This window comes from Sphaerodactylus townsendi, linkage group LG15 (assembly GCF_021028975.2).
Source record: "Sphaerodactylus townsendi isolate TG3544 linkage group LG15, MPM_Stown_v2.3, whole genome shotgun sequence".
Classification (NCBI taxonomy): domain Eukaryota; kingdom Metazoa; phylum Chordata; class Lepidosauria; order Squamata; family Sphaerodactylidae; genus Sphaerodactylus; species Sphaerodactylus townsendi.
The window spans coordinates 3,814,748-3,835,961 of NC_059439.1; the positions used below are offsets into that span (position 1 = coordinate 3,814,748).

Consider the following 21,214-nt stretch of genomic DNA (forward strand, 5'->3'; position numbering starts at 1 on the left):
TGGTAGCTCTCCCACTTGGGAAGGGACCAATCAAAATGATCCCCCTTTTGCGCTTTACAGAACCAACTAGTTTCCAAACTGCTCTGATGGATTATGGGAGTCTCAACAGTAACACTAGAGGCCTGGAACTGGGTTATTGGGGCCAGGTCCTTCCTCCACATCCTCTCACCTCATTTCAGAGATCTCCAGTCCCCTGGTTTAGTAGGAGTTAGCTAGTCTTAAGAGAGCAGGAAGAAGACAGCCACTGAATTTGACAGAGCATACGATAGAACCCGCTTGATGCTCTGAGATGCTGAATCTCATCTTTCTAAGAGTACCAGAACAGTCAGCGGAAAGATCAATGCTGGAAAACACATCTTTGAGAAGGAAAATCATGACAACTGTAGGTAAGTTTTTAATTTCCCTTTTCATGGTATGATAGCTAAATATTATGTGGTAGAGCAACTCCCATTGTACCAGAAAGACTTTTCACTTGCCTCTTTAATTGGGCTTTCAACCTCATTATGGAACACACTGGGCCCTGTCCCAGCAACCTCATTAGGTCACTTGAAATATGAAATATGTTCTTACGCTGTTCCCTCATGGCTGCAGCCGGCCCTAGAGAGACCTGCAGATCAGCCATGCTTCGTTCCCTCCGGCCATCAGCATGCGATGATGTTTGAGGCTTTGACTTCCTCTCCAGTAGGGCCCACCCATTGCTATTTTCAACAGCTGACCTCATTTTTACTAATACTGGATATTTTACTAATACTGAACTTTAATATGTTACAACTGCAACCTTCTTCACGCCTTGGAGAGATAGGACACATTTTCAAATTAAAAATGGGGAGCTCTTTTTCATTTAATTAGGAATATTGGAATACATTTTTCTTGCAAAAGTGAGGTTTCACCAAGTCATTTTGAGTTTTAAAAATTTAATGTTGCCACATTCTTTTATATTTTTATGTAATAGGAAGAATTGTAAAATGCTCCACTTAATTAAGAGTAAGGCAGAATATACAGGAGTTTAACAAGCTATGGTCTACAGCAGAACAATATTTAAGTTCTTGCATTTGACTTCAAGCCTTTTAAAAACATTAATTTTAATACAGACTTTTGATACAGTTCTAGAAATCAGATCCTCAAAACCAAGACAAAATGAAATATAGTCTTTTCATAGAAATAAAAAGGAATACCATAACATGTTAACCACTCTTTGCCACATAAAAGTACTATTAAAGCTAGTGCAGCAATAATTTTATCAAATGCTATTGGCTAAGGAAATATAGGCAATACCTTAGACTTAGAAAAGAAACGTAAGATCACTATTGCTTATTTGAAAAGGACAAGTAATCCAGGATTCTTATACAATCATGCAACTAAGTTCACACTTTCAGGAAGTCACCACAACAGAGGAAGTACAGAAGAAACATTATATACATTAGCATTGGTTTATAGAAAAGCTTCAGCTCAGATTAATCCATATGATGTATACCACCTGTCATCTTTCTTTGCACACACTATAAATCTGCAGCTCTTAGCTCCTTCCCCAAGTACATACTAACCAGCACAAACAAACTTGTTTGAATCTAGTCGCTTCTGTAGCTCTGTATCAACCTAGAAGTATTAAATATGCCTTAACTAGTTGGAGATGGGAAGAGGAGGGGGAGAATGATCATCTCCACACTTTAAACTGAAGCAAGATAAGCCAGTACTGTATGAACAAGTATATTTGATACACATCACCACATTTCCCCACCACTATACTTAAGTACTACAAAACAGTAACAGGTTTGTCACTATGTGTATATTGTCGGTGTTCTTGTCATATGTCCGTTTCAGAAGGTTACACGTGGAACCATTTTTAATCTCTTCTCTGATGTTTAAAGAAGCCAGCCGGCTGGGTGAAAGCTTTTGAGAAAGGATAAAAAAAGAAATCACAAATAAATATTTGTGCGGCTGTTGTGGGATATCTAGGCTGTGTGGCCGTGGTCTGGTGGTTTTAGCTCCTAACATTTTGCCTGCATCTGCAGCTAGCATCTTCAGGGGAATGTCATGGTGAGTTGTGTGTCTCTCCCTGACAGAGCATGGACAGAAAGAAACTGCACCACAGATAGAAACACAACTTACTGCGCCATGCCTCTGAAAATGCCAGCAGCAGATGCAGGCGAAACATTAGGAGCTAAAACCACCAGACCATGGCCACACAGCCTGGAACACTCCCAACTGCTGGTTGATTCCAGCTGTGAAGGGTTTGACAGCACAAATATTTGTGTGTTTCGATGGCCAAAGCTGATACGGTTGAAGCCCTGGCATCTTTTGAAGAAGCGGTCTGGAATACCTGTAGAAGCCTGTGAACTATACTGGCTGGTCATATTACAAAGTCTCTAAGAGACCACAATACTATTCTATATTATCATTGTCAACATATTACCTCCGCATATACTATTTTAAGAAAGAAATTTTGAATTTCGCTGAATACTTCCCACAACAACAAAACAGTCTTGGGATGAAAGTCACTCCTCAAAAGTTAAAGGCAATACATCTTAAGAAAATGCTTGGTGTTTTGGTATTGGTGGAGTTTGCTATTTTTTTTAGAGAGGTTTTTTTAAAAACTAGGAAGGAGGAATGTGAGCAATGCATGTGCATTTCAACAGCGTACTTCTCTATTTAGAGGCTTGAGACCTACACACTATTATACATTGCTTTTTACTGAGGATTCTAAGTAGAGGGAGAGGACTGCAGAAAATAGACTGGATATTGGACAGCCAACTTTAAGCTTTACTTTAAGGAAGACACCACAGGTCTGCTAGCAAGGGAGAACAAAAATTACTGGTGGAGGCAGGGGGGAAGAGGGGCAGCTAGATTCTGCAAAGCCCTTTGAGTTTCTGAAAAAGAAACTTCTTGCAACAGCGCTTCCAACATCAACAATTCTTTGCATATTGTTCAACAGTTTTATTCATAACCTTTATGCAGAGGCTACATTTACAACACTCATCAAAAGTGAGTGATGGGCAGACAGTTGGAGAAGAGCTTTAAAAAAAGTTGAATTCTTACAGAAAGTTATCTAAGTATTCCACCACTAAAACATCGAACAGTTCTACAACATCAGTAGTAACAAATTATTTCTGTTAGGGTGGTAAATGTTAGGGTGAGGGTTAACACAATGCTCACTTAACAGTGGTCATATATACACGACTTTGATAGAAAGAAGTATTAAAAACTCCACAAGGGCCAAGAGGCTCAACACACCTTTGCTTTTTCGTTTCACACAAGGGGAGAGATTGCTTGTAACATACCCATCAACTCCAATTGTCAGTCTTAGAACAAACTGATGAGAGCTGTTGGCACCACCTACATGATGTTTTGCTCAGCTTTAGAAGAGAACGGGAAGAGGGTGGGACAGTCCTGCTTCATTTTCTTTTATGGCCCAGCAGTTTTTACACTCTCAAGATTTCGAGACAGTTATTGTAACAAATTGCTATCCAGTCTGGTTGGGTTGATGCCCACTGTACATTGTTGATTTCTCCCTCTGCTGTGTAGGCCAATATTGGGTCCTCAATAGCACGAGGCATTTGCTGGATATCCCAGATAAGAGCTTGATGGTCATCCGCTGCACAAGGTGAAAGAAAGCAGAATTAAGAGTTGAAATCCAGGTTTTTGGCAGACAGAAGGAAGTGAGAAAAAGCAGGATCTGAAGAATGAGAATAAATTTGTACCGATTCCCACTCCCCAATCAACTTATGCTGGTGATACCAAATTTATAAAATGTATACCATCTGCACCTCTGCCTTCCTGTACCTGATAGCAGGATTAAATGCAATTCCAAAGTGTGGTGTAGGGGTTAAACTGTCAGACTAGGTTCTGGGAGTCCTGGATTCAAATCCCAGCACTGTCATGAAGTTTCCTAGCTGGTCACACACACTCAACCCAACCCACTCACAGGGTAGATATAAGGATAAAAGAGAAAATTGTACACTCCAGCTAAGATAATAATGGTGAAGATTACCTTTACCTATATAGAACTGACAACTTTTTAAATGAAAAAAATTAATTGTTCATTATGGTCATAGATCAGCATTATAAAATATAATTTTTCTGGGAATAGATTCCTAAAACTTGCAACACACTGAACTGTTTACTACAATGCTTACGATAATGCTTAATAACTGAAACCCAGCATGGTGTAGTGGTTAAGAGCAGGTGGACTTTAATCTGGAGTACTACGTTTGATTCATTGCTCATCCATTGGAAAACCAGATTTTTTCCCGCACTCCTACATTCCTGCTGGGTGACCTTGGGCTAGTCAGAGTTCATACAGAGCTCTCAGAGCCCCACATACCTCACATGTCTCTTGTGGGGAAAGGAAGGGAAAAGAGTTCGTATGCCCCTTTGAGTCTCCTTACAGGCGAGAAATGGGGGGTATAAATCCAAACTCTTCTTCTTCTTAAGTGACTCAGTTGAGGGCTAAAAAGTCACACGCGGGAATGTAAGATGTTTTTTTTAAAGCCATAGAAAAACCATTTTTCCCATTTTTGGTTCCAGAAAAAAAATGGACATATATATTCAATACTTACTTTTCTATCAGGAGGCCTGAATAGCCCAAGGTAGCTCAAACTCATCAGCATTTGGAAGCTAAGCAGGGTTGGCCATGATCAGCACTTGCACAGGAGACCACCAAGGAAGACCAGGGTTGCCCCGCAGAGGAAGGCAAACCACCTCTCCTCATCTGCTGCCTTGACAACCCCATAAAGGGTAGCAAATTGGTAGCACTTTATGATCATCAAATTTAAAAGGCATCATTTGCAACTTGGTTAACATAAAAAGGGTACTATTCGGCACATGTATGGAATGTAAAAGTGTGTCTGTTTTTTATAATAAAAATTGCATCTGTACCCAATTCTTGAGAAAGAGTTGCAAACTGCTGCACCTTATGTTGCTGTAACACATAGATCTCAATTTTGCCATCAGAGAGGTAGGAAAGAACAAGTTATATATTAAGTGTACTGTTTGGACAGAAACACTCTCAATAAGTAGGAGTACCAGTATATTTGAATAGTAAAAAATGTATGCCACTGAAAACACTGAAATCTTTCATAATATATTATTGTTAAATACATTACAGCATATCGGCACCAAAATTATCTACATTTAAACAAAAAAGTTCATTGAAAATGTAAATTGAAGGTGTGTGTGTGTGTGTGTGTGTCAGTTCTTGGAGAGAACTGTGACTGACCCAACGTCACCCAGCAGGCTTCACGTGGAAAAGTGGGGAATTGAACATGGTACATCAGATTAGAGTCTGTCACTCATGTGGAGGAGCAGGAAATCAAACCCAGTTCAACAGTTTAACCACAGCACCACACTGTTGGCGAGACTTGACAGGATGCTATCATTAAAAGGCAGCTTGTAAAATTTCAGAACACTTAAGAAGTGGGTCCTGAATTAGAGAAATGATTCCCTTGTTCTCCAAATGGCAGAAAAGATAACACTTCAAGTCTCAGGGAGTAAGGTGAACAATAACTAAAGTAAATAACACTAAGTCAATTTCAGCAAGAAAGTAGATTACGCTTCTTTTGAGTGCATAATTTAACTGGACTAATACTGGGCTTACTTTGTAGTAGAAGCAAATCCCAGAACATTCTAAGCAAACAGTTGATACCATCATGTTATGATATGCCCAATTGAGTGATAAGAAATATCCATCATCACCTGCTGTGCAGATATGGCAAGACGAGTGGGGTGCCCAAGCAATGCCATTCACACATGCTCTGTGGTTGTTCAGCCTGGCAACAGGAGTACAAGGGACTCTGACATCTAGAATGACCACCTTGGAAATGGAAAAAAATAATGGAACATGAGAAAAGAAATTTTAGGGACAGTCAACCAAATTTCAGACTGTCTTATTAAATTATGTACATAACTGTCACATGTGCCATTTTCTTGCAGTTTCTTTAAAAAACCAGTTTACAAGGCATCCCTCTCATGTGAAGAACATACATCATGCTATGTAGTTGATCACAATTTTGGATATCTAGTATAATAACAAAAATGACAACACATCAGAATTATGCTTTAGTTATTTTAGTTAAATTTACTTTTATAATGTGGATATAAATGTAAAAGTAATCTTATTTCAATCACATACTCTTAAAAGGATCCGTTTTGGGACCAGTGCTCTTTAACCTATTCATAAATGACCTGGAAGTAGGGGTGGGTAGCGTGGTGGCCAAGTTTGCAGATGATACCAAATGATGTAGGGTGGTGAGAACTGCAAAAGATTGTGAAGAGCTCCAAGCGGACCTTTATAAATTAGGTGAGTGGGCTAAGAAATGGCAAATGCAATTCAATGTAGCAAAATGTAAAGTGATGCACATAGGGGCAAAAAATCCAAACTTCACATAAATGCTGCAGGGTCAATGCTATCAGTCACAGACCAGGAAAGGGATTTGGGCATCTTAGTTGATAGTGTCAACTCAATGCATGGCAGCTGTGAAAAAGGAAAACTCTATGCTGGGGATGATTAGGAAAGGAATTGATAATAAAACTGCAAAGATTGTCATGCCCTTATATAAAGCAGTGGTGCGACCGCACTTGGAGTACTGTGTTCAGCTCTGGTCGCCACATCTCAAAAAGGATATTGAAGAGATAGAAAAAGTGCAGAGAAGGGCAACGAGGATGATTGAGGGATTGGAGCACCTTCCTTAGGAGAGGCTGCAGCGTTTGGAGAGGAGAGTCTAGTTTGGAGAGAAGACGTCTGAGGGGGGATATGACTGAAGTCTATAAAATTATGCATGGGTTAGAAAATGTTGACAAAGAGAATTTTTTCTTTTTTTCACAATACTAAAACCAGGGAGCATACATTGAAAATGCTGGGGGGAAGAATTAGGACTAATAAAAGGAAACATTTCTTCACGCAATGCATGATTGGTGTTTGGAATATGCTGCCACAGGAGGTGGTGATGGCCACTAACCTGGATAGCTTTAAAAGGGGTTTGGACAGATTTATGGAGAAGTCGATTTATGGCAGTGGTGGCGAACCTATGGCACGGGTGCCAGAGGTGGCACTCAGAGCCCTCTCTGTGGGCACGCACAGAGTCCCCCCCCCCCAACATCTAGGCTGGCCTGGGCTGCTGGGCTCGATTATTAGCATTAAATCTAAGACCTAGTTTTGGGGAAGCAGTGTAGGTAACCCTGTTAAGTGCTGTTAAACCCCACTGATTTTCATGTAAAGAACTAAAGCGCCATCCTTTACCTGGGAGTAAGCTCGGTTGCTGGCAATGGGGCTTGCTTCTGAGTAAACCCTCCTAGGGTTGTGATTCACCCATTAGAAGAGTTGCAGTGTTGCTTTAAAGCCAAGCCACTGACTACCACCAAGCTTACTTCCCTTGAGTAACGCAGGCCTCGGAGCCAACTGTTTTTTCTAGACTAAAACCTCAGTATTCAGGTTAAATTGCTGTGTTGGCACTTTGCGATAAATAAGCGAGTTTGGGGTTGCAATTTGGGCACTCTGTCTCAAAAAGGTTCGCCGTCACTGTTCTAGACTAAAATCTCAGTATTCAGGTTAAATTGCTGTGTTGGCACTTTGCGATAAATAAGCGGGTTTGGGGTTGCAATTTGGGCACTCGGTCTCAAAAAGGTTCGCCGTCACTGATCTATGGCTACAAATCTTGATTCTCCTTAATCTGAGGTTGCAAATGCCTTAGCAGACCAGGTGCTCGGGAGTAGCAGCAGCAGAAGGCCATTGCTTTCACCTCCTGCATGTGAGCTCCCAAAGGCACCTGGTGGGCCACTGCGAGTAGTAGAGCGCTGGACTAGATGGACTCTGGACTGATCCAGCAGGCTTTCTTATGTTCTTAATCTTGAAACATGAGACAGCATTTAATGCAACATACAAATTATATACCTGGACATCCAAAAGGTTTCTAACAGGGTACCACGGCAAAGGGTAAGCTTAAAAGACATGAGGCAAGAAGGAAGAGTTGGCTTTTATACCCTGCTTTTCTCAACCATAAGGAGTCTCATACTTACAACCTCCTTCCCTTCTTCTCCCCACAACAGATGCCCTTTGAGGTGGGTAGGGCTGAGAGAATTCTGTGAGAGTTGTGACTAGCCCAAGGTCACCCAGCAGGCTTCATGTGTAAGGATGGGGAGACAAACCTGGCTGATTCTTGATGTCTCATGGATTAAAGATTGGTTAAGCAACAGGAAGTAGAAAGCAAGAACTGACAGTTCTTGCAATGAAAGAAAGTAAACTATGGGATTCCACAAAGATTGGTATTAAGCCCAGTGATATTGAATTTGTTCATAAAAATGATCTGGAATTGAGGTGCCAAGTGTAGTGGCCAAGTTGGCAGCTGATACCAAACTATTCCGGATGGTGAAAACTTGGGTAGATTATGAAAAATTCCAAGAGCATCTTTCTAAATCAAGTGAGTGGGCAACAAGGTGGCAAACATTGGTGAATGTGATGTACACTGGAACAAAATTCTTGCTTTAAATATGTTGATAGGTTCTGAACTGGCTGAGACCAAAACTGAGACATCTTGGGGATGTACTGGAAAGCATGATAGAAATGTTGGCTCAGTGTGCAGCAGCAGTGAAAAAGGAAAACTGCATGCTGGGGATGATTAGGAAATAACTGAGAATAAAGCAGGCAACATTGTAGTGCCCTTGTACAGAGAAATGGTGCCCCCAAGCTGGAATACAGTGTACCAATCTAGCTGTCATATCTCAAAAAAGATCTGGAGGAGCTGGGAAAAAGTACCTAAGAGGGCAACTAAGATAATTAAGGGACTGGGAGAACATTTTCTTTCAGGAAAGATGAAAGATTATGGAACTTTTCAGTTTAGAAAAAAGATGACTGGGGGCATTATTTAGAAAATTTTGCATGAGGTAGAAGTGGATAGAGCGAGCTTTTCTTCCTTAAGCCAGGAAAGGACAGGATATCAAATCTAATAAAATAAAAAAGTACTACACTTTGGGAGCACCCAATGAAGTTTATGAGCAACAAGTTTAGGACAGACAAAAGGCATTATTTCTTTACTCAACAAGCAGTTATTGTGGAATTCACTTTCAGTGGATGTTGTGATAGCTTCCAGCATAGACGATTCAACAGAGGGTTAGAGATATTCTTGTAAGACAGACCTATCTATGGCCGCCAGCCATGGTGAATAAAGGGAACCCCCACGTTCAGAGGTAGTTGACTTCTGAAACCCTGTGCTGGGGTGCAACATCAGGGCAGGATCTTGCCCACCATGTACTATTTGTAGGCTTCTGGTGCAACTGACTGGTCATTGTGTAAAACAGGATGTTGGACTAGGCAGGTCTCAGGTCCAGTCTTCCAGAGTTGCTATTCCAATATGCTACAATAGAGGGGGAGGTGTGTCATCATTTGTTCCAGGTACAGCGTGCTCATGGGTAAATTCTGTCTCACCAAAAGCAAAAACCAAAATTGTAACTTAATTTGCCACATGCTAGACTTTGTTTTAGAATGCACTGTTTTGGGTCCTACTGCCTACCTTGTTCTGGGACCCAAATGGAGCATTCTAAAACAAAGACGGTTCAGCATGTGGTAAATTAAGTTACAATTTTGGCTTTTTCTTTTGGTGAGACAGGGTATAGCTATCAGTATCTCAGTCCTGCCTGCTCTGACTCACTTGACATAAATGTGATAAATAAATGTGTATGTGCCCTACTATGAACAGACCAGACAGCTATAAGGAATCCCTGAAGGAAAGAATAGAACCCCGTGGCCTTCTGATCATGAAGACTAAAAATGAGTCAATATACTCCCCAGTATAAGACCTCAAGGAACACAGCCTCACCTCCATGCCGTCCATGGCCATTGTAGCAAGGTAATTGGGGTCCTGTTTATTCCAGCAAAGGCGGAGCAGTGGGTGATGCTGAGGGTCCTCATAGATAATAGTGCTGTGCTCCAGATGTCGCAAGTCAAACATCCTTACTGAGCCATCAGCACCAACAGAAGCAAACATGTCTCTCCCGCCTCCTGCACGGCTGAATGCAATATCATATACCTGTTCGTATGCCAAAAACAGAAAATATGATAATAACAACATGGCATTTATTCCAAAATCACTGTCTTCTTCTGTAAGTCTTGTTACACAAACTCCCAAAGTACCCACAAGGAGAACAACGCTGGCATTAAATACAAACCTACTCCTGCCTTTGAGGACAGTTCCCTCAGCAAAATTTCACAAACAATAGTACTCTTCTGCAAAATGCTTAGCTATCTTTGTTATGCTCTCATACCAAAACCAAAGAGTTGCTACGATAGAGGTGAATCCAACTCTGAAGTTGTGACAGAACCCTGACAGCCCACTATCACACATATCACTAGTCCTGTTGCATAGATTAGATCAAGTTCTATTAACCTCAGAAGCTCAAAGGACCTAATGGAAGAAGAAGAAGAGTAGAAGAAGAGTTTGGATTTATACCCCACCTCTTTCTCCTGTAAGGAGACGCAAGGTGGCTTAAAAGCGCCTTTCCCTTCCTTCCCCTCAGCATAATGGAGACAAAACATGCACCATCACCTCTTTATCATGAGCAATCAGCTGGGTCTTGACATGGCCTGACACCAAATTCACTCTCCCCAAGACCTGGCCGGTCTCCAAACCCCAGATTGTGCAGGTTGTGTCGATGCTTGAGGTGCCTGGAGCAGAAGGGGGAAAAAACCTCAAATCAATTACATACAGACAAACCCACTGTATTTATGTGCAATGAACAGAAGATACATTATGGCATACTTGTAAAGCCTGACCCACTAAAATCAGAACCACAAAGTTTGTCAGTTTAAGAATAAACTAGTTCTAGCATTGGTTACCAGCAGCAAACCTGGTGGGGCAGAGAAGTCACTGGGATCAGCAGCAAGGCTCACATGAGTGGAACAGGGGGTGGGGCCAGGGGATGAAAGTGGCAGTCAAGATAGCTTCAACAACAGGGCAGCTTTGAAAGTTTGCCCCAGGGAGTGCAGGTAGTGAACAAGGCTGCACAAGAGAAAAGTGGCTTTCTGGGCCCAGGTGGTTTAAGGCAAGGAGTGGCTGGGAAGATCATGGAACAAGGAAGAGGAGGGCCAGGAGGGAGCAGAGGAGGGCGGAAGGAGAGAAGAAGTGGGCCAGTTGCAGCACTGGGGCTCTCCTATGTAGTACAATAAAACCCAGGGAAGGGGTGAAGTGAACCACACCTGCAGGTGTGTGGACTGGTGAATAAAACAACACGAGTGAAAAAATAGTGACGGTGCGTTAGGTCTTGGAACTTTAACCAGCTAAACGGACTCCGAAGTTATAATCAGCAGCGTTTATTGAAGAGGCAGTAAAGCACCATACTTAGCAAAGTCCATTCTAATGAACTTGACATCTCAGGTCCCATGTATCCCTCCAAGAATCCCCCCTCCCAGATTCCCAAAGAAAGCCTCTGGGCCTGGGCTACGAGTGTACCCAGCCCCAAGGTCAACAACAGATAGCAGAGGAGCCACCTGGTCTCCTGCCCACAACAAGATAACAGTCCTAACTTTTCTCACGGGACCGGCGAGGCAGGGGAGGCCTACTTCACCACAAAGCATGCAAAGCCATAAAGCGCAGGTGAGGGAAAGAATGCACAGATGGCAGTAGTTACATATAACAGACCTGGTTACGTTATATTGAAAGAAGCATTGAGTTGCATCTCCACAGCTAGTTACATTGATTCAAGGGTATATCCATCATGCCCAGATAAGCACCACCCTGACACTGTGTTGGGTGAATTGAAAATCCAGTGGGCCCACACTGAGCACTACAGTTACATCTGTCTAATATTTATAAGTATTAATTTGTTAGTACTAATGTTTCACAAATTTTAAAAGGTTAGGAAACAAAAAAAAATCGATTCTACCCTAATATTATGCAAGTATTGTATGTATGAAAGTGAAATGTAAATAATATTTAACTAAGTGATTGCTAGTGGCCTTTATCTGAAGCCCAGAGATAGCCCAAATAGTGCAACATTTAAAAAGGAGGAGAAGCTTGAACAAGACATAAATCAGATTTAATTGAGTTTAAGGGAGACTATCTAAAACATCTAAAGCTTCTTCACATATGTAAGGAGCAAATGAAATGTAAAAGAGGCCCTAGGCCCACAGCTGGGTGAAAACGTGGAGTAAGTAAACAAACCCAGGGCAATCTGCCCTCTAGCTCCCAGCTAGAGTCAAACCAAAATCCTGCCTACTCTTACTTATCTGCTTTCAAATTAACCTCCAGGTGTTTTCGTTTTGAGGGAATGATCTATCTTTTCTTGCAGGCAGTGTTTCCGCTGATAGAGTTGTTTGAAACTATGATACAACTCTTGCATACTTCTGGGTAACAATGTTATGTAAACAAGACCTATGAATGATCTATCTTTTCTTGCACGAAGTGTTTCCACTGATAGTGTTGTTTGAAACTATGATACAACTCTTGCATACAGGGATACACTTCTGAGTAACAATGTTATGTAAACAAGACCTATGGACATGGGTGGACTTTAAGCTGAATATGTGCACCCAGTGTGAGGCAGCAACAAAAAAGAAGAGGAGTTTGGATTTATATCCCCTCTTTCTCTCCTGTAGGAGACTCAAAGGGGCTTACAATCTCCTTGCCCTTCCCCCCTCACAACAAACACCCTGCGAGGTGGGTGGGGCTGAAAGAGTTCCGAAAAGCTGTGACTAGTCCAAGGTCACCCAGCTGGCGTGTGTGGGAGTGTACAGGCTAATCTGAATTCCCCAGATAAGCCTCCACAACTCAAGTGGCAGAGCAGGGAATCAAACCCGGTTCCTCCAGATCAGAATGCACCTGCTCTTAGCCACTGCTCTTAGCCACTACGCCACTGCTGCTAAAGACTAATTTTTTTGGGAGATGTATCAATAGGGGCATAACATCCAGATCGCAAGATGTCATAGTCTCACTGATGTCACAGTGGCCAGACCACACTAGAAGTACTGTGTGCACTTCTGAAGGCTTCACTGTTAAAAAAAAAGTGGACAGAATGTAGAGGGTGCAGAGCAGAGTGACAAGGATGATCACAGGCCTGCAGACAAAGTTCTACAAGGAAAGGCTGAGGGACTCAGGAATGTTCAGTCTGGGAAAGAGGAGGTTGAGGGGGGATATGATTGCTTTAAATATTTGAAAGGCTGTCATATAGAGGAGGGCAGGGAGTCTCCAGGTTGGCAGCAGAGGATAGGACTCACGTAATAGGTATAAATTAGAGGTGGAATGGTATCGTACGGATATTAGGAAAAAACACATTATAAGTAATTTAGCAGTGGAATTTGCTGCCTAGGCAGGTGGTGAGCTCCTCCTTTCTAGCAGTCTTTAAGGGATGGCTGAACGAACACTTGTCGGGGATGCTCTGAACTGTTCCTGCATTAAGCAAAAGGTTAGACTAGATGCTATATGACCCCTTCCAACTCTGATGCAAAGATGAAGAATAAGGGCACACCCACTTCTAATTTCTTCAAATCTGAGGAAGAAGGAATGTCCCCACTCCCATGACATAATTAACACTGTCACTATACAAACTCATTTGCGGAATATTTGACTACCATCAGAAAGGCTGACAACCAACAATAGTTGACACTATCCTAATGACAAAGTTAATCAGCAGTTAGAATAATACCATCAAGTAACAGATGACCGGCACCAGCCCTAAAGGGTTTTCAAAGCAAGGAATGAACAGAAGTGGTTTGCTATCGCCTTCCTCTGCATAGCAACCCAACTAAGTACTAAGGCTCATCCTACTTAATTTCTGAGTTCCGATGAGATCAGACATTTAAGTTATAATCCACGAATCTTAATTTTTCGTACATAGCTGGAAGATGTAGAATGATGGCCATAAAATGAAGGAACAAACCACTACTTTGAACAACAGATTCACCTACAAAGCCTAACAACCACTTCAGCTTGTCACTCATTCATGGAAGGATGCATTTGGATGTCTCAGAAGAACTAAGGTTAACCTTTCCTGGGTGTCTGCAGACATTAATTTGAGAACAACTTTTTTTGTTTTTAGTACTTTCCATGGTTGGGCACGTTCTCAAACTCAAGAGTAAAATCTTATGATAAAATCCTCATACCAAGATAGAGTTTTGTTACTCTGCCATCAAACCTCACAACAAAATGACTATTCTGTGATGGAAAGTACAACCAGACATTGTCATAGTTTTTTTAAAATGAATTCTGCTAAATGTAGTAAGGAACACCTTCTAATTTGAGTATATCTCCCTCTCTTGTGCAACGTTTCAGTCTTACCCAGCAGATAAGGATCCACTTCATTCCAATCAAAAGATGTCAGTGGTGCACAGAAATCCGAATTTTTGTTGTTGTTCAGCAAACACTCTAGTCTGGTCTCTGTTTCACCTACCTGCAACAAGAAACGTATATGTTACATTGACCATTGAAACTAATCTACTTGTCCATTTAACAGCATGAATATACTCAAGAAGTTTATCACTTAGGGAAAAAGCAGTTCCACATCTTGCTATCTTAGGCAATATTTAAAAATATTTTTATCTGGCCCTTCCCAAAGGCTCAAGTTGCTAAAAAGATTTTAAAATCAAAGAGATTAAAACTCAGTCCAATTTTGAGCACACATTCAAACCCCTCATTAGTGGCCAATACTTTCAATAATCTGAGACAAATGAATATATTTGTCCACCAGAAACAGAGAAGTCTAACATTCAATCTTAATAAAAAACACTCTTAAAGGCCTTTCAAAAGGTGACAGAAAGAAGGCCCAATGTATGACTTCAGGCTTCTTTGCTGCTTAAGGTATTGTTGCATCAAGAAAGCTGCAGGTTTCAATGCAAGCTCACAAGAATTCTGCATTACATTAAGATAAGGGGTTCTGCTCTTTTGACTAAAGCACCCAAAAATCAAATTGACGGGGACTTCCCCCGTGGAGGTAACTTTTAATCTGAAAAGAGAAGTTGCCTTTTACTCTGAACAGTGCTTAGCTGCTACCCACTGTCAATCCAGGAACTATGAATAAAAATGCATTCCATAAAGCCAACTTACTCTCCATACACGCAGGTAGTCACCACTGGTTGCCAAAAGATCTGGATAAACCCCCTTGGTGTCTGGGATCCACATTAACTTGGTAGTAGGATATGGGTGATCAAAAGTATTTCTACAAATGAACTCTGAGCTTTCTTCATCTAGCCCAACAAGTTGAACCTATAAGAAGAAGATATCATTCTTATTCACAGTTCTGGCCACACGTCATTTTCCAATCCCTGGAATTAGATAACCAGTTTTTATACAACATTCAGGAAATATAACATGGACACACTTTTACAAATTCATATAAATGACACAGATAACTAAATATCTACAATCTCTCCCTTTCTCTCCCATCCTAGAGTGAGCAGGTTAGTTCAATTCTTAATTCCAGACAGTGCCACAACCTGAAACCCTCACCCATTTAGCAACAACAGGCCACCCAACATAACTATAAAGTCAGGGACTAGGCTCTAAAACACACTGGACTCCATACACACTCAAGCAATAATGACCTTCTGCTATTTTATGTTGGCCAAACTGAATAAATGGACAAAGCTTAAAACACTCAGAGAACAGCACTGGAACATTTCAACCTCTCTGAATATTCAATATTTTAAACTGCACAGCCCCCTGGATTCCAGGAAGTGCTAAGCAAAAATTCAGGGATGTACTAAAACAGATGACAGAAAAGCTACCAGATTTAATGGGAGCCAGGAGTACTAACTTGCATAGTCTCCACTGAAAGACATTACAGCATCCAATAGCTGAAAACTAAATGCAGAACAGATTTAGAGAAACCCACACTCAGACTGGAATTATGATCCCTGGGAGTGGAATAGAGCTCTTGAACTGGAACGACAGTCCTAGGACCAGATAATTTGCTGTGGTCCTGGACTGACAAGCCTCCAGAGTGGAATGACAATCCCTGGAATTAGATAACCATTCTGGGACTGGAACGACAATCCGCAGATTGGAATGATGGCCCCTGGAATTGGAATAATCATCAGATTAGAATAAAGGTCCCTGGTAGTGACATTAGTTTTCTGCTACTTGAATGACAGCTGCCACAGTGGAATGATGGCACCTGACACTGAAATCAGTGCTCTGGGACTTCAGCTGACTCTCTCAGGATGATCTAGAATTCTAGACAGAATTCGAAGGGCTGTAAAGCCCATCATGTGCCCCACGCTGGCTGGCAAAAGCCAGGGAGAATGAGGTGCAGACTCTCTTAGAGAATATTATAAATCTATCCTTATTTTCAGGAATTTTCCCTGGGGGACTGAAAGAGGCCATGGTGAGACCCCTCTTTAAAAAGCCATTGCTGGATCTTTGAGATCCTTCCAATTACCTCCCAGTGTCCAATATTTCAAGGCAAGATAATTGAGAGAGCATTTGCACAGGAGCTCCAGAGGTTTCTGAATCCATCAGCCTTGGATCCTTTCCAACCCAGTTTCTGCACTGGCCATGGGGTGCGAATGGCTCTGACTGTCCTCACAGATGACCCCTGGAGACACCTAGACTAAAGGGGTGGTGGTGTCAACATTGCTAATTTCACTAGATCTGTCAGCAGCATTTGACTTGGTTGACTATGATAACTTGGCCAACCACCTTGCTGGCATGGGGATTTAAGGCTTTACAATGGCTACGCTCATTTATCCAGGGCTGGGAATAGAGTAGCAATTGATGAGAGAACCTCCATCCACCATTCAATGATGTACAGGGTCCCGCAAGGGATGATTCTCTCACCAATATTATTTAACATCTATACGCGACGCCTCACTGGGTTAATCCAGAGTGTGCTGATGACACTCGGTTGTACCTGTTACTGGAGGATCATCTGGGGGCTGCCTCAGCAGTTCTGGTCATTTGTGTGGAGGTCATGGTGCGATGGATGAAAGAAAGCTGACTGAAGTTGAAGTTGAATTCAACGAAGACAGAGGTCATGTGATTGGACCAATGTGGGTTGGATGGGGAACACAGGCTGCTGACCTTAGATGGTGTCCAGCTAAATGTTGATCTAACCATGAAGAGTCTGGGTATGCTCTTGAATATCTCCTTAACTCTGGAGGCCCCGGGGGGCACACATGACTCATACAGCATTTTACCATCTATGCCAGGTGAAGTAGCTGGCGTCCCATCTTTCCCAGGCTGATCTTGTCGCTGTGATCCATGCAACAGCCAACTCCAGATTAGACGACTGCAATTTGCTAGCAGCTCCAGCTGGTCCACAATGCAGTAGCTAGAGTCTTTACAGGGACTCCATAGCAGGGACTTTATGGGGACTCTGTAGTATTCAACCAGCTACACTGGCTCTAGGTGGACTACTGGATCAAATTCAAGGTTCTTATACTTATGTACAAAGCCCTAAATGGTCTGGGACCCACATACCTATGGGATCACCTCTCCTGATACATCCCCCAAAGAGAGCTTTGATCAGCAAATAGTAATCAACTGATGGTCCTTGGCCAAAAGGCAGTCTGGCTTGCCTCAACAAGGGCCAGGGTGTTTTCAGCTCTGGCCCAGGTCTGGTGGAGTGTTCTGTCCAATGAGACAAGGGCCCTGCAGAATCTTATGCACAGAGCCTGCAAGAACTAGTTGTTCCACCAGGCATATGGTTCAGGCAGCAATGGTACCATCGAGCCTCCCCCTTTTCCATCAAGTCCAACGGTTGATTCCTCAATGGATCTGTTTGTTGTTTATAACCATCTTGGGGGAATGTATGAATGTAACGTTATTTATTTGTAAGGCTTTTAAATGTTTTAATATGATAAACAAATACTGTAAGTCGCTCCTGGATGGAAAGGTGAGGGGTGTCATATTAAATCTAATTAAATCAAATTTATTTCATTCTACTCTTGGGCTATCATTCAACCCCAAGCCAGTTTGTCTGGTTCATGGACCATCATCTCATGACCTGATCACAGGGACTGACACTTCATTCGGGGAGCTGCCATACCAGTCCTAGGGACTGTCACTTCACTCTGGGGTTTCCCGTATCTGTGGTAGAGCACTTACGCTACCTCCAGGGACCTGATTCCAGTCTTGAGGGCCACCTTTCTAGAGCCAGAAGACTTCTGCTATGTGTACAAACTGTCATTTGACTCTGGGAACCCTTGTTCCAGTCCCAGCACAGTTTCTCTGGGTCCAGGGATCCCCATTCCACTCCATCTGGGAGGTGCTTGCTCCAGTCCCAGCCCACTAACGCTCCTCCCAGAGCCCCCCTGCATTCTGAGGGCCGTTTCCCCATTTGCAGACCTATTTATCTAAGCCCAGGGAACAACATTCCAATCTGGGGGCCTCCATCCCAGTCCCAGGGACCAGCCCCAGAGCAGTTCATGTGTCAGGAGAATTGTATCTAGCGACTGAGATGCATCCCTAACCTAATGTGACTTCTACAAGATATATGTAACTTCCTCGCTACAAGATATAGGTAACCAGCCAATATGACATATCACTGCTATTCTTGGACATTCTTCCTTTATGGCTTCTCATGCCATCTTATGGCTTCAATTACCAAGTAGATAACTAGGCTTTCCCCTGACACTTTAGCCTCATGGGAAACACGGTTGTTTCCGTTGACCTGAGCAGGTAGGATGCCAGGTGACTCTCTCCAAACTAACTCTCACATTCCTTGGGGAAAAGGGAAGGGGGGGGGGGTCCACATTGTAATAAAGCGGGTAGGAAAAACGAGGCTCCCCAGAACTGGTTTTGCCAAGCTGGGTGTTTCGATGCAGATCAATAAACGATGCTGATCAACAATACAGAGTCCGTTTATGGCTTCAAGGTTCGAGACCTGACATCGTGCGAACCCCCCCCCCCCCCCCATCATCCCAGGGAGCGCCGTTGCAGTCCCAGAGAACGGGCGCCAGGCCCAGGCACTATCAGCCCACCACGGGAGCCGACCCTCCCTGCGGGACTCCTGCCCCCAGCGACTGGCATTCCCGCCCCGCCCCGCGAGACGCCGGTGGCGCGGTCACCGGAGAGGCTTCCAGGGAGCCCAGGCGAGGCGCGCCGCCGGCTGCCAGCGGGGTCCAGGCCTCTCCCGGCCCTCCCGAGGGGCATCGTGGCCATCCGCCTGACCGAAGGTGGCAGAAGGGGGGCTCCCGCCGGTGCCCCCGCCGCCTCCCACCGCGAAGCCGCGCCGCCCTCCCGGTCTGGGCCCACCCGGCGGGGCCGCTCGCTGAGCCTCCAACCCCAGCCAAGGCAGGCCCCGCCCCCCCGAAGGCCGCTTGTAAACCCCGCCCCCCCCCACACACACATTCACACAGGCACGGGCGGCAGGCCCGACCGGCGCCCCCCTCCTCAGGGCGCTCCGGCAGCGACGCCTCCTGGGCAGCCGGGGAGACAGACAGGCGGGGACCCGGGGCCGCGCGGCCCACCTTGTTGTTGTACTCCTCGACGAAGCTGCCGAGCGCCAGCCTGAAGCGCTTGTCCGGCCGGACGCTCCAGTTCATGGCGTAGACGGTCCAGGGCGCCTCGTACTTGTAGATCTCCTTGCGCTTCCCGTGGAGCGACATGATGGCGGCAGCGGCGGGCGACTATCGGCGGCCCCCCCGGCCTCCTCCCGGCGCGCCTCCGACCCCCGCCTCTCCTTGCCCCGCCCCCACGGCCCGACGCCTCACCCCCCCCGGCCTCCGGTTGGCTACTCGCGCCGCTACTCCACGGACCGGCTTGCTTCCCATTCGTTCCCGCAAGTCGCCTCCGCTGAGGCGCGCGTGGCAATGGCCATGGGGGCCGTCCATGGGTGGAAAGCCTTGTCACTCTTCGCCAAAACCCGCCGCCCCGTCGAAACGCCAGCCTATCAGGCGCGCTTTCCCTGGCCCGGAGGCGGGGTAGGCCGCGGTTGGTGGGGAGCCGCCGTGGTGTTGGAAGCTCGGCGGATGAAGCAGGGCGGGAGTGGGCCCGTCGCCTCTTCTTCCTCCAGGCGCGTGGCTCCGGGGGCTTCCCTCTGCGGAGCGCGGGGAGTCTCCTGGGGAACGGGCGGCGACTGGTCGGTCTTTCCCCCAAGAGGCTCTTCCAGCGCGCTCGCGGGGGGGAGGGGGGCGGGGGTGAACACCGGGAGAGTCGCCCCGTGGAAAGGCAAGCGGCCGCCCAGGAGGAGGGGGTGCTTGAGTGATTTTTGATCTTAAAACGACGGTCCACCCCCCCCCCCTTCTGCCCCACAGCCGCGTTGCAGCTTCTGCTCCGAAAGCGAGATGGTCCAGAGCGTCTCCCGAGGGAAGCCAGGCGGAATCAAGAGAGAAAGCGCCGAAGGGGAACTTCAGCTTCAGCAGCCCCTTCAGATATCTCCCTTCTGCCACCTTCGTTACACCACTTCTCATGACGTTGCTCCACTTGGGCCACCAGGCCTTTATGGGCTGCAGCGTTTGCATTTGGCACGCAATAGGCCTGCCTTACTGGAGGAACTTCACTGAAACATTCCCAAACTGGTCTGCTGCCATTATAGGGTTTCTCCTCTAAGGAGAGAAGTACGCAATAAACTTCAGGCTATGCACACAAAGATCCCAAACCTGTGGAGTATTCTGCACAAAAGGTTTCACTTTCATTTTTACTGCTCATGGCTTCCTCCACACACTGAGCTCCTTGTGCAGATCTATAAACATAGCACTTTAGAGGTAAGAAGTTGGTTCAATGTGTGTACAAATCTGCAAGGAACAATGGGGCAAATATCTTTTTCTCAGCTCTGTGTAAATTTTACTACGTTTTTGCTGTGAAGAAGAGACATGTTATCTATACAGTCACAAATTCAGTTTTGAGAAATGTAAAACTAAACATCCGTGATGTCTTCTAGAGAGTAAATAAATAAATAAAAGTTGTCAGAAACAATTTTACAGAAGCCCCTCACAGAAAAATAAAAGTGCGATTGATAATGCTGCGGGAAGTGTGTCCTTTCTCAGTAGAAAATAGTTCTGAAGGACTATGAAAAGGCAACTCTTAACACAACTGTTAATTATTTACAGTCATGCCTCTTTCCCCTTGGAAGACACTCATTGCCTTTCTGTGGTCCTGGATGAGGTGCCCCGGGTCCTGGCCTACTTCTCCATATGCCTCTTGTGGCAGTGGAGGCTGTTCACTGTAAAAACAAAACAGGTTGGTTAAACAGCTGAAAAACTTGCCTATTACTTGACCACCAGCAACTTGCAACTTAAAGAAGGCCAGGCCCCTATCCTGAAACTCCAGGGGCAGCAGTGATGCTGTTCTTGGGG

General features: G+C 44.5%; 1 protein-coding gene across 1 annotated transcript; it reads right to left on the reverse strand.

Moving 5' to 3' along the window:
- Positions 1-897: 897 nt before the first annotated feature.
- Positions 898-19,606, reverse strand: DCAF7 (DDB1 and CUL4 associated factor 7). Its single transcript, XM_048517544.1, has 7 exons — positions 19,388-19,606; positions 15,024-15,182; positions 14,259-14,370; positions 10,533-10,651; positions 9,807-10,016; positions 5,692-5,809; positions 898-3,592 (listed from the first exon to the last, which is right to left on the reverse strand). Exons 1-7 carry the CDS (start codon positions 19,523-19,525, stop codon positions 3,420-3,422), a joined length of 1,029 nt encoding a protein of 342 aa, XP_048373501.1. The 5' UTR covers positions 19,526-19,606; the 3' UTR covers positions 898-3,419.
- Between the last annotated feature and the right edge of the window lie 1,608 nt (positions 19,607-21,214).